At 39.1% G+C, this 27,144-nt stretch overlaps 1 protein-coding gene across 6 annotated transcripts in view; it reads right to left on the bottom strand.

Moving 5' to 3' along the window:
* LOC132530597 (E3 ubiquitin-protein ligase parkin) overlaps positions 1-27,144 on the bottom strand; it is a 1,420,256-nt gene that overhangs the window by 970,682 nt on the left and 422,430 nt on the right. For all 6 annotated transcript variants that reach the window (XR_009543830.1, XR_009543829.1, XM_060167843.1 and 3 more), the window contains exon 3: positions 125-365. Coding sequence is in view for 4 of the 6 variants with exons in the window: in XM_060167843.1 (XP_060023826.1) it covers positions 125-365 (241 nt within the window). In the remaining 2 variants the exon portion in view is untranslated. The remainder of the gene's footprint in view (positions 1-124; positions 366-27,144) is intronic.

The raw sequence follows: 27,144 nt of genomic DNA, 5'->3' as shown, positions 1-27,144 counted from the left end.
TTTCTAGTCATGTCTCCCTCTGGTGATTTAGAACTTGTCATGAACTAAATACACCATAGTGAGGCCATTCTTCGTGGAGATTTTACTGCACAAAATGCTTTACTAGCCACAGTCAGTCAATTACCTGGCCTTCCAGCTGGTGGGCCACCATTCTCGTTGTCATCCTTCAGAATAATAGCCAGACCCACTGAGTCGGCTGGGAGGACGGAGCTGCTGAGGTCCACACGAGTTAGGCTCTCAGGCTCCCTCTCAGAGCCCCCCGCAGTGTTCTGCGGGCTGTCCCCTCCAGCTGTGCTCCTTTCTGGGACTTTTCTCTGGGGTCTCAGCACAATGTGAACGATGCTCTGCTGATCCAGGTCACAGCTCTGTGGGAGAGTGAAACAAAAACACAACAAGAAAGGGCAGACATTAAAACACCAGGAGGAGCTGAATTTGTCATCAGTTCTAGAGTGTGTAAAAGACATTGGTTTATGTCCAATGTCTGTATGCAGTCATGGAACTTAAAGAAAAGTGACACGTGTGATTGACTGATCAGGACAGGCACACTCACCCTGCAGCAGGGGCCAACACCTACACATGTGTGTGTTAATATTGAACTGGGGCCAGAAACTGAAATGTGGGGATAAATGGAACACGACAACAGACGAAAACTGAAGTAATATTCAAAGGGACATGAAATCTAACGGGAAAGAAACATGTATCACACTGCATATATAACCATACTGACAAGCAGTATGCTTTTAAAACTGACTTCCTGGAAATATGTCCTTATAATTTTCAAATTTAAATGCTAGCACTCATTTCTGTTTTAAAAAGCACAGAGTTGGTTATTACCAACTACAAGGCAATTTTCTCTAGAATTTACCATACACTTGTTTACAGTAGGCTCCATGTATACTCAGACATCACTAGCAATCACACCACCAGGCCAGTGAAGCCAGAGGACAGGGTACCAGTGCCATCTCAGATCATTCACTGTTTCATCCAATCTCACAATTAAAATCAGTGGACGCCTACAAAAATGTTTTGTATCTATATATTAATGTGTATGAACATGAGACTTTAAAATTTAGTAGAATTAGTAGAAACTAACACAATATTGTAAAGCAACTATACTCCAATAAAAATTAAAATAAAATAAAATAAAAGCATAAAAAAAGAAAAGAAAGTTAGACATCAGATAATTTACTTGGACAGAAACTATACTAACTTAAGTTAAATCTCTGTTTCAGAATATCTACTGGGTAGACACAGTCGTTCATCTGTCTGTCCCTCGTCCCACAGAGCGAGGACCCTCCTCTCTCTACAACACCCCCCATTGCCATTCTCCCTCATCTTAGGAAGTTTAAATAACACACACGCAAAACACAACAACACTGGTAACAATCCTAACCCCTCAAGTGCCGTGTTATCTCTATCATACTTGTAAGAATGGTGCCTGACACTCATCAGCACTCCCTGCCCACACACCACTGCTTGGTGTCAGCCTTGCCCACTCAGGAAGGTCACCAGCATGGCCTCCGGTCCCAAATCCCACTCTGATCTCTTCTGGTCCCGTGTCTCGGGTCTCGGTCATGTCAACATACTTCCTCTTCCTGCCGCCTGTCCCCGCAGCTTCCCAGATCTCCCCAGGACTGCTCCTACTCAGCAGTGGTCACTCTGTGTCAATCTCTGTCCCCTCAGTCCGCCCCTACCTGACTTCCTATTTCTGTCAAGGCACCACCATCCCTCATGTTATCCAAGTGTCAAGGCTTCCCCTCCCACCTAAAACTCCAATCATTCTCCTATGTTTTCTAAAGAGGGCTTCACCACCTTTGAACCTTCCTCCCTACTGTTACATCCAGCAAGGTGTCAAGAGTAACTAATTCTGACTCAGAAATTCCCTTCACATCTTCAGCTCCTTTACATCCCAATTGTCACCTCCCCATTTTAGGCCTCCATCATTACAAGAGCTTTGTAATTACTTCCTTACCTCTTGTCTTGCCCCGCAAACCTTTTGTACAAGAATTTCTGGTGTTTTCTACATAGTCTTTTTAAAGTGTCTCACTATTACTGGTTAAATATAGTCTAACATCTTACTATCTTCTTCAAGTGTGTTCAGATTCTTCTCCTTTCTAGACCAACTGTCTTTTCCTCTCCATTATATATGTAGATTATATTATTCTTCAAAAAATATTCACTCTCATCTCCCTTCATCCTGCCCTTGATTTTGGGCTAAGCCATGTGATCAGCTTTGGCTAATAGGACAGTTGCAGATGTGATTGAACCAGGGTTTTAGAGTATATTTTCACCACTGCCCTGGCTATCAAAAAAGAATCCCTGGAAGTTTCCACCTCTTCAGCCTGGGCCCCAGAACTGCACACATGGCACAGACCTGAGCCCAAGCCATGGAGAGGATCAAGTGCAACCCCATCTATAGCTTGAGCAGTCTTCCAGCTAAATGCAGGCTGGGGCTGCAGACCCCCAGATGACCTGAAGATGCACGGGAAAGAGACGGTTATTAATGTATGGCACTGAGATCTTGTGGTTGTTCATTAAGCAGTAATCGCTGACAATACACTTTTTTCCATTCTAATTGGACTAACAGACGTTCTACCACCATTTATCATCACCTCAGTGCTCAGCCAGCACTCTAGAGACTGTACAAAGCCTTTAGCCTAAGTCATATCAAACAAACCAACATCAAGATCTGAGTACACTCAAATGTGGGCATGTGAGGACATGTGCTTTGCAACAAGGAGAAACAATTGAGAATTAGCATCCTAACATATCCTGAGATTTTCATCCATATTGTGCTCTTTTCAAAAGGTTCAAAAAATCAGTCAGCTAAAATTCCTCTCTCCACAGTCATAACGTACGTGCTTCATGTGATACTCCCAGATAAAAATAATGTCTTTCTCTCTCATCTGAATCCCGGTAATCTTTGCCTGCTATGCTCTTCCACTGCAGTGATCAGAGCTTGGACATCGTGTGTGTGTGTGTGTGTGTGTGTCTGATCCTCCAACTTAATTTAGAATTCCTTAAGAGCAGCGACTGGGTTACACTTCTACTTTTATTTACCAGAATGCCTCACACAGCACTTTGAACCTAGTAGATGTAGAAAATTCATCTATGAATTGAAAAGGTAAATGACTGAGAGGAAATAAGAATGAATGAATGAACAAATATAAACAGCTACAGACGCATACACACAACACCTGAAGTGTTCCTCGGGGAGCAAGAAGACTGCAGAGAAGGAACATGGAATTCAAAGTCAAATAGATGTAATTTATTAGCTGCATGATTTTTGGCAAATTACTTTCCCTGCATAAGCTTCAGTTTCTACATATGTCATTAGCAATAATATTACCAACTTTGATGATTGCTCTGAGATGAAAGGACATATACGGAGTGCAGACCCAATCCAGTCACAACTCAATATATAATTGTCAGTATCACTATCATCATTTATGAGTTTTGAAAACTAAAGAGGTGGGTCCTTATCTTGTATAAAGATAAAACCTCAGAATCCTTTTTGGCTGCTCCACTCACACAATCTTATTTGGAAAATGTATAAAGAAGGTGGAATAAGCAGAATCGACAAATGTGACAGTTATTCTGGTAACTTTCCAGGCTTTCTGTGAACTAAAAGTTGATACAAAAATTATCACTATATGCTCAGATGCCAGGAAACACATGAAGAACCTGAGCAAAATCTCAGGGGCTGCTAAAATTGGACAAATATGGAAAAAATAAAAAAACTGAGGTTTTCCTTTCAAATCCAGATTTTCCTAATGCTCAGAGTAGAGCTGCAAAGGGGAGTAGGAAGGTCCCAAACAGATTTCAGTACTTATAGTGATATTTATAGAACATATTTCCCTGAGACTCCATCCATGGTTCAGAGACCATTAACTGCTTAATTCTTTGACTCACTTGTAGAAAACGTTGTTGATTTTGGAAGCAGTCCCTTTGCCAGATGGTGCAAGTGCACCATCATGTTAGTTCAGTTCAAAGCCACATTAATAACATGTCCCATGGGCAATAAATTAGATAAAGTTTAGTTGTCTAGCCACTCCAAAGCCCAAAATAATATTTAGTTCTCTTGGTGTATGAACGACCCCTCAGCTTTGGGAGGTAGAGATTTTCACGGGAAGACAGCAGAGTTTTCAAACATTGTTTTAAGCTTCTTCAGGGCAAAAACAATGCCTTATTTATCTTTGTTTCCTCAATAACCAGAATATTGCTTGGCAAAGAGGAAACAGTACATTTGTGTTTTCCTTATAACAAGTCATTAATTCAACAAGTAAGGCAGTGACATAAGTCGTTTAGTGTGGACAAAACAAGTGGGTATTCACCCAGCTGGGCTTGGTCTTGTGCCGTCAAGCAGAGCTGTTGTCCCACCAGGGACTGAGAGCTCAGTACCATGGACTCTCTCTCCAGGACCTCTGACTTGGAGATACCCCAGGATTAATAAAACATCTACGGGAGTTGTCTGCCAACCAATGACCACCTCTCATCCAACTGGCCATTATTCCACGATATACAAGAAATTGATGTAGTTTTCCTTTTCCGAAAAGGAGTCCTTCTGAGGACATGTAGCTGGAATTCAAATATCTGACAGTCTGGTAATATAATTCGAACACTGAAAACAAGAAAAATTTGAAAAACCTGAGAATGCTTTTCAAGATATTCTTAACCTTTTGAAACATTGTAAAAATAAGTAATGTTACTCTAAGAAGAAAAATTAACAAGGATTGAAAAGTTATTGGAATGTTGTCCAAGCACTTAAAGAAGGGTTACACAGAAAATCTTTAAAATGATTAATAATGAGTTTCAAAAATAGTTAATAATGTCACATATTAACAAAATGCTTTCACGTGCTATGCCGATAACAATTACATTAATAATAGAAGTAAAATAAATACATAATATGCTTGAGCTTTGTACTACTCTCCAGATTGTGTTACAAGGTCTTCAGATGTAGTAAGTTGTTTAATATCCCCATAGTGAACTAAGGGAGCTGCTCTTACCATCCAGAAGTGAGTTGTATGTAAAGCCAGGAGAACTGTGCCTGGCACAAACTAAGCTCTTTAAACATTACTTGTCTCTGTTGTTCATTTCTATTCCACTTCACAGAAGTTAAAGGTGAGCCACAGAGAAATTCATAACAGGCTCGACGTAATCCAGCTCTTAAGTATGAAACCAGGATGGGAACCCAGGCCAAGGACTCCCGATAACCTTCTCTGACTCTCCCGAGCTCCACTATGTGGCTGCAGAGAGGAAGTGAGGTAGTGGGTGGGATAGACAGAGGAGGACAAATCTATAGGGGCCATGGTGAAGAGCGGGGTTTGGAAGCTGCAATGGATCTGCTTCAGGTACAAAGGAATGATTCGAAGAGCCAGATATGTTAAAAACTTGAGAAGACAGCCACTGGGACCAGGGTAACCTGGAGGCCATGGAAGAAAGTTTGTGTGGGTCTGATAAAAAACAAAACCAAACAGGACGACAAGACAATGAAATAAGAATCAGTGCCAGTTATAGATGCATCAGCCAAACCATGCAAAGTAAGAACAGGGTAGAGGTGGCCTGGCAACAAGGCTGGCAACCCCCAAAGGTCGGTGCCAGCTTCAGCTGTTTTTAAGTCAGCTCCCCTGCAGATCCCAAACCCCGAGAAGACAGCACTTGTCACATGGGGTTGCACTGCCTATTTATGTCTTTCTCTGTTACCAGACAATCCCATCTTCAAGAAAAGATACTAAATCTTCCTAATGCTGAATCTACAGTATCTACTGTAATGACCTGGTGGTCATAGTACACACTCCACCTGGGTTTGTTGAATGACTCCATGATCCTGTGGAGCACATGCCAATTGCTGCAGCCATTGCAGAGGTAAGGAAATGCGTCAGATGGCTTTAGTGAGTCGCCTAAATATGACACATAATTAGGAAATGAAAGAGCCAGATCCGCGGCCCATGTTTTCTGGCTCTTAGCCCAATGCTCTTTCAAATATCCCACTTTGGACTCCCCACGTTTCTGAGTTCATCATACAAGGATACACGTTAGACACAACCTCCAACGAGTTGATTTTTTAATTTTGTTTTTAAAGATTTTTTTTTTGATGTGGACCATTTTTAGAGTCTTTATTGAATTTGTTACAATATTGCTTCTGTTTTATGTTTTGGTTTTTTGGCTGCGAGGCATGTGAGATCTCAGCTCCCCGACCAGGGATCGAACCCATATCTCTTGCATTGGAAGGCGAAGTCTTAACCACTGGACTGCCTGGGAAGTCACTAGTTTATTTTATAAGCACACTGATCAATCTACATTCATCACTATACTTGCTATACAAATTTCCATGCTCTTTAAATTAGACTGGGCTGCCTTCAATCTCTTCGATATTATTCATTCATTTTCATTCTCTCCAACTCTGTTAAACTCTTGTTTATCATAAAACATGGTTAAAATAATTACAGTTGGAAGGCTACCCTACTTCCTATTGCATCCCAACTTTACGTTTTAAGGCCTGAAAATCTCGGATTTTCATTTGAATTTTTAATAGCACGCATTTTTTCCCCCAGAAAATAATATGATCAGCCAAGAATTATCAGATAAAAGATTTCCTAATCTAATAGTAATGATGTTATCAGATTTCAATTTTAAAAATGAGTTTGGCATTAAGGAGCTCTTTCTTAGATAATTTTAAAGAAACACTTTAACACAGCATAAATTTTCTTTTATTTTCTTCTTTTTTTTTTTGGTTGTTAAAGATTCAGCATGTTCATTACTTGCTTCTTCTAAAAAGAACATCTAACAGATGTTTGTGTAAGCCCACCAGAGTTGTTTTTTTATTTCACCAGAGTTTTTAATACAGTACTACTGTACTTTTCAAGGTACTGTATTGTTAGATTAAAAATGTTTTCTTTATTTTTTGTGTTTGTTTTTTTATGTGTTATTTGTGTGAAAGTATTATAAACCTATTACAGTACAGTACTATATAACCGATTGTGTTAGTGGGTAACCTAGGTTAACTTTGTTGGACTTAGCGAACAAATTGGAGTTATGAACACACTCTTGGAACAGATCTTGTTCGTACGTAGGGGACTTACTGTAGTATATTTTCTATGTCAAAGAAAGACAATGTGGCAATTATTTAGGGAGTTATTTAAAGGTAGTTTTAAATGTAATGGTTCAGAAATGTTTTGTATGGTTATTGCTAACAATGAGATAATGTGGTTAAAGACAACATGAGCTAAGGACGTTCGGTGCGAGTCAGAATAACCAAAAAGAAACTATTCCCACTGATTTCTTTCTCTTGTGCTCTAGTTCACCTCCACAGTGGTGAACAAACACTAAATGCCAGTTTATATTAATTGGATGAGAATAAAAACTGTTCCTTCAACTTGATCTTTCATTTTAAAAAAATAGAGACTTTGAAAAGACATATACTTTGTGATTTATGCTTTGAATTATTTCACATTTCTTACAGCTAGTTTTTATTATGATCAAAGGTATTATGCTACACAGAGATAATGAAAGGCCCCCTCTCTGGTTGCCAAAGGCTGAGTAATACAATTACTGGGAAAGGTCAATTAGCTCCACACTAATTAGCCAGTGTGGGTCTGAGCCATGTCACCCTCAAGTCCCTCCCATGGCAGGCCTGGGGCCATTTCACTACTCATTAGGACCTGTACAGAGGGAGCTCAGTGGGGAGGGGAAGGAGACAAAGCAAGAATCAACTGACTGCTCTCCTTAGCTATGGAGTAAATGATTTACTGTGAGAAGAGGTTAGCGCTGTTGCACAGGTGAGGACTGGGATTCCATTCATCCATGCCCACCCTTTCCTAAACACAAAGGATAACAGGGAATCAATCCTATGCCTAAAACCAAGTTAAAATTGTGTTTTATGTTGTAAACTTTACAAGAAATGCCCCCCCAGTGTCGTTTCTCTAAACATTACTTTATCACGTTATGATATATTGTTATAAATAATTTAAATATATATGGAATTTTAACATAATTAAATTAATTTTTTACAAATCATTACATACAATGTATGGTATTGCTTGTGGAGGAGTGTCAGGGTTAACAAACAGACCCTCCTTCTTGTGCATACAGGACAAAAAGAGGAATCTTGAATAATAATCTCTATTACGTCTTCCTCCTAAAGATATTTTACCTTCAAATGATTCAACCCTGGGGAAAAAAATATGAAGCAGACAACTGTCACCCAAACTGTCATTTCACATACCACCTCTCTCTCACTGTGTTCTCCCTTTCCCCAACTCAACAAGAACACCTGTATTGTCAAAGAGATTTTGCTAATAATGTGCAAAAACGATATTTTGTAGCTTTGGGGCCATTTCCAAAAACAACAAACAAACAAACTGGAAAAAAAAAAACTTTAAAGGATTAAAAACCCTTTTATTCTTGTTTAAAGCCTATTCCTTTCTAGGCCCGAAAAATTAGCCTCCCAGTTTGCTTCTGGTTTTCTTCTCTTCATCCCTCCTATAATTCCACTTTCTAAAAGAATGTGACGGTCTTTGGATGATCTCTACTCCTCCCCCCTTCCCTTTGGTTCTCTCTCCCTCTCTCTCTCTCTCTCTCTCTCTCTCTCTCTCCCCCTCCCTCCCCCTCCCTCCCCTGCCCCTTCCTTTTACCCATCTCTCCTATGCTGTAATTCTAATGCTTTCTCTTGGGTGAACACACAGCATGTGGTCCTGTCCCCTCATTCAGAACCAAAGAGAAGCAGGTGTGCCCCTTGCTTGGTTTCAGCCCAATGCTGGTCACTGTAGAACTGGGAACTAACTAACTAAGCCCAGGGAAGGAAGTTCATTCATTGCTTCAAGGTTGCAATAAGTCAGTAGCCAACTGGAACAGAATAAGTTTATTTTATTTCATGACTTTAAAACAAACTCTTAGACAACAACAAAAAAATGTTTATGTGGAATCAGTGGAAAGCCAGAGTGGTAATTTTGAACTACTGACTACTTTAAATTACATCCATCCCCAGAAAAAAAAAAAAAAGTCATGAAAAACAAACAAAAAATCTCTTAGGAGAGGAAGCAATGGATATTTCCTTATCCAGTCACACACCTAACCCAGAGCTATAAGAAAAGAGATGAGTGTAGACTCTTGAGGGGAGAAACGTAATCAGGGATCACTTATTCTCAAATACTAAAAGTTTCTCACTAAGTCAGGGAGATGCCCTACTGCCATGTAAGACAATGCAGCCAAGCGCCACCCTCCTCACCTGGGTCAGTCAGTAAACTGGGGTGTTGCATGTTCCTTGGGCCCTGGCCAGAGCTTGAGTGACTCACAGAGGGATAGAAATATTTAGTTGGGCTCTTCAACAGCACAGAAGAAACAAGAACTGACAGGCATTCATGTTTATTTTTTTAAACAACTGACACAGAGATAAACAGTTTCACACCTTGGCTATAAATTCCTTATAAGTTTCCAGCCTCAGGTTTAAATTTTAGATATAAATACAATACATAGTTACTCATGTCAGCTCCTGTTTCACAATCTGGATATCTAATGTCATATGCAACAATTATTTTGCGTGGGATAAATAAAACATGAAACTGCTATCCTCTTCCACACCTGTACTCTAAGCAGATGTCTGCTTGAGCTGCCCTCTAGACACTGGCTGGTATGATGGCATTGAAAGTCTGAGCAAATCGGGACAAATTCCTAGACTCTGTCATCTGACTACAAGAAAGGATAAATGGTATTCTTTCCTTCTGTTTCAGCAGTTGGTCCTAACTAATTATTTCTTGTAATCATTTGTTCAGGAGAAAGAATGTGTTAAGGCCAAAAGGCCCTCTGAAGTACATCCTCGAGGGCCATAGCTCTGCAGGGGAGCAGACTGCTGCTCCAAGGGCTGCACCATCCCCTGCAGGTGAATGAGAAGGTTGTATGTGCTGGGGCCATGACCAAGCACTCTCAGCTCTGGGCCTTTACTCTGAAATAAATGGTAAATATTGTCTTTGACAAAACATTTTTTTCTAAATTTATATAACAGAACTTATCTATAATGAATTTCCTTTACAATTGTTGACTGAGTTTCTTGTTTGCTTTTTGTCTTTTTGTTTGTTTGTTTATATTTTCATAATATAAACGTTCTCAGGGTATAAGAGCAGAAGAAAAGCTCAGAGGCCCATGCAGTCTTCCCCCGGGATAAATCGATTGAAGAAATTTACAAAAATCCATTGTGGATATTAAAACTTTGAGGGCTAAGAGAAAGTGCCTTGAAGTTTGCAGCTAGCATTTTGCATCTGTCTCTAACAGAAGCTAATGAAAACCCACATGTGACAGGTCAGGTCATGGATTTAAAGATATCACGTTTTACTTGCACCTATGTTACTCAAGCTACTTCCGCCACCCTGGTAGAGAGAGAGGAAAGGCAAGGTGGGAGTCCAATTATAAGTAAGCTTCTGAGGGGATATGGACTCACCGCCTTCGCCAGTCAAGACAAAGGCATGGCTTCAGGAAGCCTGGGCTCAGCCTAAGTGCCTTGATTTCAAAGAAGGCACTAACCTCTCTTCCATTTTAATTTTCTTCCAACTAAAGGAAGTATGGTATCTCCTTAAAATCCATATCTATCAAGAACCTCAGAATGTGAACTTATTTGGAAATAGGGTTTATGTAGATGTAATTATTTAAGGATCTCAAGAGGAAATCCTCCTGGACTTAAGGCCCACTCTAAATCCAGTAATTGGTGTCTTTATAAGAAGAAGAGAGGACACAAAGTCACACAGAGGACAACTCTAAGTGAAAATGGAGGCAGGGATTGGAGCGATGCTGCTACAAGCCAAGGGATGCTAAGAGCCACCAGAAGCTAGAAGAGGCAAGGAAATGCCCTTCCCTAGAGCTTTTAGAAGAAGCATCGCCCTGTAAACACCTTGATTTCCGACTTCTGATCTCTAGAACTCTGAGCAACAAATGTATGTTGTTTTATGTCACCATGTTTGTGGTCCTTTGTTATCATAGCCCTAGAAAACTCAAAAACGAGGGAAAGGCATTCTGGGCAAAAGGGAACAGGATGTGCAAAGTCAGAGCTGAGAGACCTGAGTTGGGAAGAAGAAAAGCTGGAATACATTATGGCTGGGAGCAGAACGCTTTTAGGTGGAGTCAAATATACATGGGGGTCCCGAGGAGGAACCCTAATTTGGCACTCCATAAAGCCAATAACCCTTATGTATTTTTTCAACATTTATTTAGAGGAGACGTTAACATCTTTAAGGGGTAGAGGTGAGGAGAACTGCTGGTAGAAGCCCCCTTCACAAACCTTCTCATCTTTGGTTCATTTTGATTAGGTGACATGCACCCTGGTCTACCCAGGATCATTGAGTTTATACGTCTTATCCCAGTATGATTATTAACAGCGCTCCTTTAACTATCAAAGTCTCCCAGTCTGAAAGATAAATCGTATGGTCACCCTACTCATGGCTGCCTATTCATGGCACACAATAGATGCTCAAAAGTAAATTCTGAAGTACTTAAGAGTTATAACAGCAATAATATCTACCATTTTATGAATTACCTACATGCTAGGCACCCTTCTTAGTATTTTCTCATTTTACTCTGCACAATGCCATGGTGAGATGGGTACTATTAATATCCTCATTTTATAGATGAGATAACTGAAGTACAAAGACATTAAGTTGTTGCCAAAGGTCATACATAACTACTAAGTAGCTGAGTCAAAATAATAACTAATATTTATGTGGCACAATATTCACTGCTTACAAATCCCTGTTATCAACACATTTAATCTTGCCTAATACTTTCACCAACTCCTTCTCAAGTATTATGTTCAGTAGTTTAACAAAGTCAGAGTTCAGGAAGACAATGAATGAGCTAGGATTACACAGAAGTTTCTAAGCAGGTGGGCTTCTATCCAGGTCAAAATCTGTATAAAAAACACCTGAGGTGCCAAGGAGAAGAACAGATTTTCACATCGAATCCTAGACCTACAGAATCAGAATCTGCAGGGGTGGGTCCCAGCAATCTGCACTTTGAATCATCTCCCCTGACTCACAATGTGCAGTCAAGTTGAGAATCTCCGCCAAGGGCCAGAGCTGGACTGGTGTTTGACATCCGGCCTCTCAGTCCCAACTTACCCTCACACATGAAATCTTCCGCTCTGGCCACACAGGCACCCTGTACTCAAGACCTGCACCCACCTCAGCCTCTGTTCCAGTGGGCCATTAGGTATGGCAGAGAGCCAAGGGGCAACACAAGGATGTCCTAAGCTAGGAGGGCTTTGGGGCCCCAAGGAGTGTAAAAGAACCACGAGTGCTTCCTGTGCTCAGGGCCACACTCCCAGAACCATCTAGGGAGACACTAGATGAAACTAGCACTAAAGGCCATGAAGGAGAACAAGCTTACTCATAAGTGGACAGGGAAAATGTTTAATCTGTCATGTAAACTTTTCTAATGGGTTATATTGACTATAAAAGGAAGCATATTGTGCAATGCATATACAGAGAGAACATCTAGCCAGTCTGTTTGTGTCAGATACCTACCAACTACCAACATCAAACATGACATTAATTACACCTTACAGGGAAGATCCCAGGATTAATATACAAATAGTAATATTTCTGTGTGCCCATAGGCATATGATATCTATAAGCCTTGCCTGTTTTGAGTCTTTTTGTAAAAACCTATAAAATGTCTGGAGTAGCACAAAAGCAAGCCAATGATAGAAAATGGGTTTTAAGTCAAGTGGAGACTTAGTGAATGACTTAACTTTTCCTGGTTTTATAATCTAGCACACCAGCTCTTTTGACATATGTCTCAAAAGAAAGAGGGCTAAAGAAGACAAGCTTCTTGTCCTGGCTTCAGGTGGAAAGAATCTGAAATAAGAGCATGATTTGGCAAATATAATTAATTTTTTTCAACACATTGACTTTATCAAGTTTCTATAAGATGTGGGAGAAGCCAAAAACAGACTCTGTTAGGCTACAGAACAATTTGTAGGACACTCAGGCTTTGAGGCAAAAATGTTTTAAAAGTAGTATGTACGGGACGAAAACAGCAAATGGATAAATATCCATAGATCTGAGGCCAAATATATATGTGGACACTACATGTATATACACACTTACATATCCACACACACATGTCTGTACACACATACATATGTGTGTGAACATGCATGTGCATATGTATGTACACATACAAACTTTCATATTTGCTTTTAAATTGGAACACATTATAGAGAATTTGTTATCTCTTAATTATTTGCTAAAAATTCAAAGACTGCAAACTGCTATAAAAATTATGAAAGATTAAAGAGGGCAATATGTATAATTCTGTAACTAAACAGAAGTGTTAAATGAAATATTCATTCAACAAGTGTTTCATGATCATCTATTATTTAACAGGTTCTACGCTATTCTTTTTAGATAAAACAGTGAGCAGAACAGTCACAAAAACAAACTAATGTGATTCCCTCCCAATATAAATGCACTGTTTTTGTTTCCTGAAACTAGATAAATTGATTCTAAAGTTCATACAGAAAACTAAATGCGCAAGCATATCTGGAAGCATTCTGTAAAGAAGAACAATGAGAGGTATAGCCATAGGAGGCATTAAATGTAACATAATGTTTCTATTTTCAACCTTATGATACAGGAACATGAAGAGAGGCTCAATTAATGCAACAAAATAAGAAGTCCAGAAAAATACTCAATGTTTTGGAAATTTGATATTGGCTAAAGGTGGAATTTCAAATCACTGGGAGAAGACAAACTTTTCATTAACGAATAGTCATTTTGAGAAAGATAACATTGGATCTATATTGATCAATACACGAAAAAAAATTCCTACACACATACGTTATTTATATCTATATATAATTATATAATACATATCACATAATATATCATATTTATATATATCACCATACTATAACTCCTAGAAGCAAATAAGGATGCATTCTTTATGGGACAGCCTTTAAAACTATGACTCGAAATTATGATGCAATAAAATGTTAATAAATTTAACTACAGAAAAATTTTAAAAATAGTCTTTCATGGCAAAACACACTACAGACAAAGACAAAAAATTGCAAGAAAATATTTTTAACTTAGGAAACAGATACAGAATTCTTAAAAACTGGAAAAAAAAGTTTGAAAGTCTGATAGAAGAATGTGTAAAAAGACATGAAACATTATAAAAATATGTACAAAAATATTAATGTAAGAAAAGATGCTGAGTTTTACTTATAATGAGATAAACACAAATTGAAACTACGTGCCTTTACACCAGTCAGATTAACAACATTTGGAAAGCTTGACAACACTATTGGTGAATCTGTCGCAGAAACTCACACACACCACTGGTGGGAGAGGTTGGCATGATCTTACAGAATTACATGTAAGTTTACCTCATGATCCCCAAATCCCAGTTTTGGGAATTTTTCCTAAAGCTCATATACCTCCACAATTATGAAATGCATAAGGTTATTTAATGTGGAATTTTTTATAACAGTAAAATATCAGAAACAAACTAATTGCCTATCCATAGAAGACAAGTAAAATTCTGTAAATAAAATGAGGCATATCATTATCAACTAATTTGAAGTGAGAATTTTCCTCAAAGGAAAGGAAAGCATAACACAAAATAGTATAGATTGTATGATATTTTCTATGTAAGTAGCAAATGGGAAAATGAACATATGGTTGTGTGGGTGCCTGTTTATTTTGCAAAATGAAGCATAAAAAAGGATAAAATAAAACTAATAAAAATGGTTATTATGAGGGTGTATGTAGCAAGAGTGAGGTGAAGGGCTAGGGCTAGGAGCCCTCTGTTCCCAAGTATATCTTTATATACAGTTTGACTTTTGAACCATAAAGTGTTGCATATCATCAAAAATAAAATAAAAAGGAGGAAAAAAGCAAATTCTAAAATTAATTACAAACAGAAACAAATGACCATAACTACATATCAAGTTGATAATATAACTATACATAAATATAATTAATCCAAGTAACTTTTGAACACAGAGTTCTGTACACCCTTTTACATGAATAAAAGAAAGGAAGAGAAAATGTGTACTTTATTTAGTAAGTTTACCAGTGGTAGTGATACAGAGGTAGAAGTGAGACTATCTGTATGTTAAGACTGAAAAAATTATTAAACTTACCGATAATTTTGGAAAGCAGGTTCTCACAGTGACAGAAGGTATAGAGGAAGGTGAGAAAAAACCTCATGGTGTTGGATTTGAAACTGAGGTAACACAAAGTACTTATGAATTAAACAAAACACCTGTCATTAGGGAAAACTTCATACACATCCAAAGTAACTGAACAACATAAGGAATACCTACGTACTTATTCATCACCCTTCTCAATACTTACCAACTCGAGTCCAAACTTTTCATCCCTTTCTCTACCCATTTCCACTTCCTCTATTAGTCGGAAGCAAGTCTCAGACATCATATCACTCATTCAACAAATATTTTCAGTATGTATCTCTAAGAGACAGGAGTCTTTCTTTAAAACATAACCGGAATACCACTGTAAAGTCCAAAAACAACTACAAGACTTGAATACCGTCACACATCCCTATGTTCACATTCCAAATTACCTCATAAATGCAATTGTTTTTAAGTTTATTTGAATCAGGATCCAAATAGGGTCCATATTTTGTTATTGGATAGGATGTCTCTGGCATGTCTTTTTTATTTCAATATTTTTTTAAAGATGTAAGTCATGAAATTCATCCTTTTGAAGTGTACAGTTCAGTGGCTTTTAGCATATTCACAAGGCTGTGCAACATTACTACTATCTAATTCCAGGACATTTTCTCTTATGTCCATTCTAATTTACAGGTTCCCTCCTCTCCGTCTCTCTGGGTGTCTCTCATTTTGTGATGTTAGCAATTATTGATCCTCCATGCAAGATCCATTAATTCATTAAGATTGTAAAATGGTTGTATTTTCATTTTACCATTTCTTCTCCACCTACTAGATGGAATACTTCTACCAAGATAAAATTTCCAACTACTATTTGGTTATCCACAGGCAAAGTTCGTACAGGAAGGCAAAATAAATATTTTCTTCTTGGTTTACAAATTTTCAAAATGAGTCCTTTCTAGCAATGAAAAAAAGTGAAATTCTTGAAAACATCCTTAAGAAATCATGGATGTAAATATGTTAATGACCTCAATCCATTGCAGTTATTACTTTTTTTGATTCTCATCTTTAGCTAATGGGACCTTCTTAGAATGAGCTCCTGAATCTTGATAGAGGTTTAGTAGTTTGGGATAGTTTCCTCCCTATGTGGTATGATAAATGAGGTTCCAGTCTCATTTGAATATCATTTTGTCCTAGACCAGGAATCAGCCATTTCTCCAAAGAAAAAATGGTATTTAAAGACCACATCTGGATGGTAGAAAAACCCATTGCTTCAGGTTTCCTAGCCTTCTCAATGACCAGAGATAGGGTTTTCACTTTTGTTCTGGTTTTCTTTAAGATAAAATACATCACAAATTCAATTTGATATTTCCAATTCAAATTCAGCAGTAGCGGGTTTTTACATAATCTCATCTTATATCTTATTCTTCTTTTCTCTTGCTGAGAATCGTAAAAATGATATTCTTAGAATGTCACATAATTAATCATTTGTTTTACCTTACATTATAAACACAAGAGTTTCAGAACATTATCAAGTTGATTACTAAAAATAGTTTAAGCTTTTCTTGACTTTGTTGTAGTATTTTTGCCTTGCGATATATTCTACTAAAAATGTAGAGTCAAACTACTGTGTTCTAAAGCCATGTGGAATACTATGGCTCTGACTGCAACTGGAGATGCCTTTATATTAATTTGTTTCATTTTATTTTTGATTCTTAGGAGTGCTTTTTAAAATATTAATTATATTTCATACCAGTATGCCTCGGAGATATAGCAGGTTCAGTACCATACCACAGCAATAAAGCAAATATTGCATTAAATCAAGTCACAAAAATTTTCTGGTTTCCCAGTGCATATAAAAGTTAGTATGGGGGACCTTCAAGATGGCAGAGGAGTAAGGCGTGGAGATCACCTTCCTCACCACAAATATATCAGAAGTACATCTACATGTGGAACAGCTCCTACAGAACACCTACTGAACGCAGGCAGAAGACCTTAGACTTCCCCAAAGGCAAGATACTCCCCACATACCTGGGTAAGGCAAAAGAAAAAAGAAAAAACAGACACAAAAGAATAGGGACAGGGCCTGCACCTCTGGAAGGGAGCTGTGAAGGACAGAAAGATTCCATACACTAGGAAGCCCCTGCACTGGTGGAAATGGCGGGAGGGGAGGGGGGAAGCTTCAGAGCCACGGAGGAGAGCACAGCAACAGGGGTGCAGAGGGCAAAGCAGAGAGATTCCCGCAGAGAGGATCGGTGCCAACCCACACTCGCCAGCCCGAGAGGCTTGTCTGCTTACCAGCTGGGACAGGCAGGGGCTGGGAGCTGAGGTTCGAGCTTCAGAGTTCAGATCCCAGGGAGAGGACTGGGGTTGGCTGCGTGAACACAGCCTGAAGGGGGCTAGCGCACCACAGCTAGCCAGGAGGGACTCCGGGAAAAAGTCTGGAACTGCCTAAGAGGCAAGAGACCATTGTTTTGGAGTGCGCGAGGAGAGGGGGTTCAGAGCTCCGCCTAAACGAGGTTCAGAGAAGGGCGGAAGCTGTGGTTATCATCAGAGTGGACACCAGAGACGACGGGAATTAAACGCTAACACTGCTGCTGCAGCCGCTAAGGATCCTGTGTGCAAGCACAGGTCACTATCCACACCTCCCCTCCCAGAAGCCTGGGCAGCCCGCCACTGCCAGGATCCTGTGATCTGGGGACAACTTCTCTGGGAGAACACACGGCACGCCGCGGGCTGTTGCAGGGCCATGCTGGCCTCTGCCGCCACACGCCTGCTCAGCACTAGATTCCCCTCCCTCCTCCGAGCCTGAGTGAGCCACAGCCCCAGAATCAGCTGCTACTTTAACCCTCTCACATCTAGGGGAAGAACAGACGCCAGAGGCCGACCTACATGCAGAGGTGAGGCCAAATCCAAAGCTGAACCCCAGGAGCTGTGCGAACAAAGAAGAGAAAGGGAAATTTCTCCATGACGGCTCAGGAGCAGTGGATTAAATCTTAACATTCAACTTGATGTACCCTGCATCTGTGGAATACCTGAATAGACAACAAATCATCCCAAAATTGAGGCGGTGGACTTTGGGAGCAACTGTAGACTTGGGGTTTGCTGTATGCGACTGACTACTTTCTGATTTTTATATCTATCTTAATTTTTAGCACTTGTTATCATTGGTGGATTCGTTTATTGGTTTGGTTGCTCTCTTTTTTTTTATCACCTTCTTTATTTTTTTATTTCAATTTTTTTATTTCTTATTTTAATAGCTTTATATTATTTATTCATTTTTTCTTTCTTTTTTTCCTCCCTTTTCTTTTGAGCCATGTGGCTGATAGGTCTTGGTGCACCAGCTGGGTGTCAAGCCTGAGCCTCTGAGGTGAGAGAGGTGAGTTCAGGACATTGCACCCCCAGAGACCTCCTGGTCCCATGTAATATTAATTGGCGAGAGCTCTCCCAGAGATCTCTGTCTCAATGCTTAAGACCCAGCTCCACTCAATGACAAGCAAGCTCCAGTGCTGGACACCCCATGCCAAACAACTAGCAAGACAGGAACACAAACCCACCTATTACCAGAGAGGCTGCCTAAAATCATAATAAGATCACAGACACCCCAAAACACACCACCGGATGTCGTCTTGCCCACTAGAAAGGCAAGATCCACCCTCATGCAGAGAACACAGGCACCAGTCCCCTCCACCAGGAAGCCCATAAAACCCACTGAACTAACCTTACCCACTGGGGGCAGACACCAAAAACAACGGGAACTACAAACCTGCAGCCTACAAAAAGGAGACCCCAAACACAGTAAGTCAAACAAAATGAGAAGACAGAAAACGACACAGTACATGAAGGAGCAAGGTAAAAACCGACCAGACCAAAAAAATGAAGAGGAAATAGGCAGTCTACCTGAAAATGAATTCAGAATAATGAGAGTAAATATGATCCAAAATCTTGGAAACAGAATGGAGAAAATACAAGAAACATTTAACGAGGTCCTAGAAGAACTAACAAGCAAACAATGATGAACAACACAATAAATGAAATTAAAAATTCTCTAGAAGGAATCAATAGCAGAATAACTGAGGAAGAAGAACGGATAAGTGACCTGCAAGATAAAACAGTGGAGATAACTACTACAGAGCAGAATAAAGAAAAAAAATGAAAAGAATTGAGGACAGTCTCAGAGACTTCTGGAACAAAATTAAACACACCAACATTTGAAATACAGGGGTCCCAGAAGAAGAAGAGAAAAAGAAAGGGACTGAGAAAATATTTGAGGAGACTATAGTTGAAAACTTCCCTAATATGGGATAGGAAATAGTCAATCAAGTCCAGAACGCGGGGCTTCCCTGGTGGCGCAGTGGTTGAGAGTCCACCTGCCAATGCAGGGGACACGGGTTCGTGCCCCGGTCCGGGAAGATCCCACATGCCGCGGAGCGGCTGGGCTCATGAGCCATGGCCGCTGAGCCTGCGCGTCCGGAGCCTGTGCTCCGCAATGGGAGAGGCCACAACAGAGAGAGGCCCGCATACGGCAAAAAAAAAAAAAAAAAAAAGTCCAGGAAGCACAGAGAGTCCCATACAGGTTAAATTCAAGAAGAAACATGGCAAGACACATATTAATCAAACTATCAAAAATTAAGTACAAAGAAAAAATATTATAACAGGAAGGGAAAAGCAACAAATAACATACAAGGGAATCCCCATGCCATTAACAGTTTATCTTTCAGCAGAAACTCTACAAGCCAGAAGGGGGTGGCAGGACATATTTAAAGTGATGAAAGGGAAAAACCTACAACCAAGATTACTCCACCCAGCAAGGATCTCATTCAGAATTTGCCGGAGAAATTAAAACCTTTACAGACAAGCAAAAGCTAAGCGAATTCAGCACCACCAATCCAGTTTTACAACAAATGCTACAACTCTAGGCAGGAAACACAAGAGAAGGAAAAGACCTACAATAACAAACCCAAAACAATTAAGGAAATGGTAATAGGAACATACATATCAATAACTACCTTAAATGCAAATGAATTAAATGCTCCAACTAAAAGACATAGACTGGCTGAATAGATACAAAATCAAGACCCATATTATGCTGTCTACAAGTGACCCACTTCAGACCCATTTCAGGGACACATACAGACTGAAAGTGAGGGAAAGGAAAAAGATAGTCCATACAAATGGAAATCCAAAGAAAGCTGGAGTAGCAATTTTCATATCAGAAAAAATAGACTTTAAAATAAAGAATGTTACAAGAGACAAAGAAGGACACTACATAATGATCAAGGAATCAATCCAAGAATAAGATATAACAATTGTAAACATTTATGCACCCAACATAGGAGCACCTCAATACATAAGGCAAACGCTAACAGCCATAAGAGGGGAAATCGACAGTAACACCATCATACTAGGGGACATTAACACTCCACTTTCACGAATGGACAGATCAGCCAAAATGAAAATAAAAAAGGAAACACAAGCTTTAAATGACACATTAAACAAGATGGACTTAATTGATATTTATAGGACATTCCATCCAAAAACAATAGAATACACTTTCTTCTCAAGTGCTCATGGAAAATTCTCCAGGATAGGTCATACCTTGGGTCACAAATCAAGCCTCGGTAAATTTAAGAAAACTGAAATCGTGTCAAGTATCTTTTCCGACCACAACGCTAAGAGACTAGATATCAATTCCAGGAAAAAAAAACTGTAAAAAATACAAACACATGAAGGATAAACAATACTCTACTAAATAATCAAGAGGTTACTGAAGAAATCAAAGAGGAAATCAAAAACACCTATCAACAATTGGCAACGAAAACACGACCACACAAAACCTTTGGGACGCAGCAAAAGCAATTCTAAGAGGGAAGTTTAGAGCAATACAATTCTACCTCAAGAAACAAGAAAATCTCAAATAAACACCTAATCTTACACCTAAAGCAATTAGAGAAAGAAGAACAAAACAACCCCAAAGTTAGCAGAAGGAAAGAAATCATAAAGATCAGAAATAAATGAAAAAGAAATGAAGGAAATGATAGCAAAGATCAACAAAACTAAAAGCAGGTTCTCTGAGAAGATAAACAAAATTGATAAACCATTAGCCAGACTCATGAAGAAAAAAAGGGAGAGGATAAAATCAACAGAATTAGAAATGAAAGAGGAGAAGTAACAACTGACACTGCAGATATACAAAGGCTCATAAGAGATTACTACAAACAACTATATGCCAATAAAATGGACAACTTGGAAGAAATGGACCCATTAATAGAAAAGCAAAACCTCCTGAGACTGAACCAGGAAGAAATAGAAAATATAAGCAGACCAATCACAAGCACTGGAATTGAAACTGTGATTAAAAATCTTCCAACAAACAAAAGTCCAGGACCAGATGGCTTCACAGGCTAATTCTATCAAACATTTAGAGAAGAGCTAACACCTATCCTTATCAAAATCCTCCAAAATATAGTAGAGCGAGGAACACTCCCAAACTCATTCTGTGAGGCCACCATACCCCTGATACCAAAATGAGACAAAGATGTCACAAAAAAAGAAACCTATAGGCTAATATCACTGATGAACAGAGTTGCAAAAATCCTCAACAAAATGCTCACAAACAGAATCCAACAGCACATTAAAAGGATCATACACCATGATCAAGTGAGGTTTATCCTGGGAAGGCAAGGATTCTTCAATATATGCAAATCAATCAATGTGATACATCATATTAACAAACTGAAAGGTAAAAACTATATGATAATCTCAATAGATGCAGAAAAAGCTTTCAACAAAATTCAACACCCATTAATGATAAAAACTCTCCAGAAAGCAGGCACAGAGGGAACTTACCTCAACTTAATAAAGCCCATATATGACAAACCCACAGCCAACATCATTCACAATGGTGAAAAACTGAAACCATTTCCTCTAAAATCAGAAACAAGACAAGGTTTTCCACTCTCACCACTATTAATCAACAGTTTTGGAAGTTTTAGCCACAGCAATCAGAGACGAAAAATAAATAAAAGGAATCCAAATAGGAAAAGAAGAAGTAAAACTGTCACTGTTTGCAGATGACATGATACTACACATACAGAATCCTAAAGATGCCACCAGAAAACTACTAGAGCTAATCAATGAATTTGGTAAAGTAGCAGGATACAAAATTAATACACAGAAATCTCTTGCATTCCTATACACTAATGATGAAAAATCTGAAAGAGAAATAGAGAAACACACCCATTTACCATTGCAAGAAACTAATAAAATACCTAGGAGTAAACCTACCTAAGGAGACAAAATACCTGTATGCAGAAAATTATAACACACTGATGAAAGAAATTAAAGATGATACAAACAGATGGAGAGATATACCATGTTCTTGTATTGGAGGAATCAACGTTGTGAAAATGATTATACTACCCAAAGCAATCTACAGATTCAAGGCAGTCCCTATCAAACTACCACTGGCATTTTTCACAGAACGAGAACAAAAAAATTCACAGTTTGTATGGAAACACAAAAGACCCCGAGTAGCCAAAAAATCTTGAGAAAGAAAAACAGTGCTGGAGGAATCAGGCTCCCTGACTTCAGACTATACTACAAAGCTACAATAATCAAGACAGTATGGTACTGGCACAAAATCAGAAATATAGATCAATGGAACAGGATAGAAAGTCCAAAGATAAACCCAGGCACATATCGTCACCTTATCTTTGACAAAAGACGTAAGAACATACAATGAAGAAAAGAGCCTCTTTAATAAGTGGTGCTGGGAAAACTGGACAGCTACATGTAAAAGAATGAAATTAGAACACTCCCTAACACCATACACAAAAATAAACTCAAAATGCATTAAAGACTTAAATGTAAGGTTAGACACTATAAAACTCTTAGAGAAAAATATAGGCAGAACACTCTATGACATACATCACAGCAAGATTTTTTTTGACCCACCTCCTGAAGAAATGGAAATAAAAACAAAAATAAACAAATGGGACCTAATGAAACTTAAAAGCTTTCGCACGGCAAAGGATACCATGAACAAGACAAAAAGACAACCCTCAGAATGGGATAAAATATTTGAAATGAAGCAACTGACACAGGATTAATCTCCAAAATATATAAGGAGCTCATGTAGCTTAATATCAAAAAAACAAACAACTCAATCCAAAAATGGGCACAAGACCTAAACAGACGTTTCTTCAAATAAGATATACAGACTGCCAACGATCACATGAAGGGATGGTCAACATCACTAATTATTAGAGAAATGCAAATCAAAACTACAATGAGGTATCATCTCACATCAGTCAGAATGGCCATCACCAAAAAATCTACAAACTGTAAATGCTAGAGAGGGTGTGGAGAAAGGGGAAGCCTCTTGTACTGTTGGTGGGAATGTAAATTGATACAGCCATTATGGAGAACAGTATGGAAGTTCCTTAAAAAACTAAAAATAGGGCTTCCCTGGTGGTGCAGTGGTTGGGAGTCTGCCTGCCAATGCAGGGGACACGGGTTCGTGCCCCGGTCTGGGAGGATCCCACATGCCACGGGGCGGCTGGGCCCGTGGGCCATGGCCGCTGGGCCTGCGTGTCCGGAGCCTGTGCTCCGCGGCAGGAGAGGCCACAGCAGTGAGAGGCCCGCATACCGCAAAAAAAAAAAAAAAAAAAAAAAAAAGCTAAAAATAGAACTAACATATGACCCAGCAATCCCACTACTGGGCATATACCCTGAGAAAACCATAATTCAAAAAGAGTCATGTACCAAAATGTTCATTGCAGCTCTATTTACAATAGCCAGGAGATGGAAGCAACCTAAGTGTCCATCATCGGATGAATGGATAAAGAAGATGTGGCACATATATACAATGGGATATTACTCAGCCATAAAAAGAAACGAAATTGAGTTATTTGTAGTGAGGTGGATGACCTAGAGTCTGTTATACAGAGTGAAGTGAGTCAGAAAGAGAAAGACAAATACCATATACTAACACATATATATGGAATCTAAGGGGAAAAAAATGTCATGAAGAACCTAGGGGTAAGATGGGAATAAAGACACAGACCTACTAGAGAATGGACTTGAGGATATGGGGAGGGGGAAGGGTAAGCTGTGACAAAGTGAGAGAGTGGCATGGACATATATACACTACCAAACGTAAAATAGATAGCTAGTGGGAAGCAGCCGCATAGCACAGGGAGATCAGCTCAGTGCTTTGTGACCACCTAGAGGGGTGGGAGCGAGGGAGACGCAAGAGGGAAGAGACATGGGAACATATGTATATGTATAACTGATTCACTTTGTTATAAAGCAGAAACTAACACACCATTGTAAAGCAATTATACTCCAATAAAGATGAAAAAAAAAAAAAGAGTGATGTACCAGAATGTTCACTGCAGCACTATTTACAATAGCCAGGACATGGAAGCAACCTAAGTGTCCATCGACAGATGAATGGATGAAGAAGATGTGGCACATATATACAATGGGATATTACTCAGCCATAAAAAGAAACGAAATTGAGTTATTTGTAGTGACGTGGATGGACCTAGAGTCTGTCATACAGAGTGAAGTGAGTCAGAAAGAGAAAAAGAAATATCGTATGCTAACACATATATATGGAATCTACAAAAAAAGAAAAGTGGTTTTAACAAACCTAGGGGCAGGACAGGAATAAAGATGCGGACCTACTAGAGAATGGACATGAGGACACGGGGATGGGGAAGGGTAAGCTGGGACGAAGTGAGAGAGTGGCATGGACATATATACACTGCCAAATGTAAAATAGATAGCTAGTGGGAAGCAGCCGCATGGAACAGGGAGATCAGCTTGGTGCTCTGTGACCACCTAGAGGGGTGGGATAGGGTGGGTGGGAGGGAGACACAAGAAAGAGGAGATATGGGGATATATGTATACGTATAGCTGATTCACTTTGTTATACAGCAGAAACTAACAGAACAATGTAAAGCAATTATACTCCAATAAAGATGTTAAAAAAAGTTAATATGGTAGTTTATTACGTGCACAATAGAATTATGTGTAAGGATGTATATAAGTTAATTACAAACACTTTAGTGCTAAAAAATGCTAAGCATCATCTGAGCCTTCAGGTAGTAGTAATCTTTCTGCTGGTGGAGGGTCCTGCCTCCGTGTGGACAGCTGCTGGCTGATCAGGGTGGTGGCTGCTGAAGGCTGGATGGCCGTGGCAATGTCTTAAAGTGAGGCAGCAGTGATGTCTGCCCCATCGATTGACTCTTCCTTCATGAACCTTTTCTCTGTAGCATGCAGTGCTGTTTGATAGCATTTTACCCACAGTGGAATTGCTTTCAAAATTGGAGTCAATCTTCTCAAAACCTGCTGCTGCTTTTTCAACTAAGTTTAGGTAATATTCTAAATTTTCTATTATCATTTCAGCCATCTTCACAGCATCTTCACCAGGAGTAAATTCCATCTCAAGAAACAACTTTATTTCTTCATCCGCAAGAAGCAACTCCTTATCCATAAAGATTTATCATGAGACTACAGCAATTCAGTTCCACCTTCAGGCTCCACTTCTAATTCTCATTCTCTTGCTGTTTCTACCACATCTGCAGTTATCTTCTTCACTGACTCTTGAACCCCTCAAAGTCACCCATGAGGGATGGAATCAACTTCTTCCAAACTCCTGTGAATGTTCATATTTGGAGCTCTTCCCATGAATCATGAACGTTCTTCATGGCATCTTGAATGGTGAATCCTTTCTAGAAAGTTTTCAATCAACTTTACCCAAATCCATCAGAGGAATCACTATGTCTTAAATAAGACTTGAAAGTTGAAATTATTCCTTGATCCATGGACTGCAGACTTGATGTTGTGTTAGCAGGCATGAAAACAACATTAATATAACATTAATCTTGTTGTACATCTCCAACAGAGCTCTTGGGTGACCAGATGCATTGTCAATGAACAGTAATATTTTGACAGGTATCTTTTTTTCTGAGTGTAGGTCTCCGTCATGGACTTAGAATAGTCAGTAAACCACACTGTAAACAGATGTGCTATTATCCAGGCTTTGTTGTGCCGTTTATAGAGCACAGACAGAGTAGATCAAGCATAATTCTTAACAGCCCTATGAGTTTTGGAATGGCAAATGAGCACTTGCTTCAACTTAAAGTCACCAGGTGCATTAGACCCTAACAAGAGAATGAGACTGTCCTTTGAAGCTTTGAAGTCAGGCATTGACTTCTCCTCCCTAACTATGAGGTCCTAGATGGCATCTTCTTCCAAGATAAGACTGTTCTCTCTACATTGAAAATCTGTTGTTTAGTGTAGCCACCACCATAAATTTCTTAACTAGATCTTCTCGATAACTTGCTGCAGCTTCTATATCAGCACTTTTTTTTACATTTTCAGCAAAATTCTTTTTTCACTTAATAATTCATCGTAGAATTCATTCCATAATTTTATATTGAGATTTTCTTTATTCTTTTTCATCTCATGTGTGGATAAATCATAGTTTATTTAATCATTACCCTACTGGTGGACATTTGGGTTGATTAGAGGTTTTTTTAATTATAAACAATGCTTCTATGAGTAGCTTTGTGTATACATCTTTAACTTTTTTTTTTTTAGCACATCAGTATCCGTGCTGGTTCACTGAAGGGACCTGGGAAGATCAGTACTTTCGTAGCAATGAGTCCACCTAACACCCAAACCTTGGTTTCTAAATATATGTTCTTGCTAAAATGAACCAGGTTTCCTGGTTCATTCTCTATACAGAGAAAGTACAGTGTGAGTCCAGAACATAATGTGTTTTTGTGTGTGTGTGTGTGTGTGAGCACATCATCAAAATCTGCTTCCCCCCTTTCCTGGGCACCTAGCTGACTACATCTCCCAGCTTCCTTTGCATTTGTGGGTGTGCTCAGGAATCAGTTTTACCAGAGGAGTATAAGTGGACATGATGGGTGCCACTTCCAAGCCAAAGCATGCTTACTGAGGTTGTAGAGAAACATAGAAAGAGAAAGAGACAGATACAT

This window comes from Lagenorhynchus albirostris, chromosome 12 (assembly GCF_949774975.1).
Source record: "Lagenorhynchus albirostris chromosome 12, mLagAlb1.1, whole genome shotgun sequence".
Classification (NCBI taxonomy): Eukaryota; Metazoa; Chordata; class Mammalia; order Artiodactyla; family Delphinidae; genus Lagenorhynchus; species Lagenorhynchus albirostris.
Note: the sequence above shows the minus strand (reverse complement) of the source record. Positions and strands in the feature narration are given on the sequence as shown.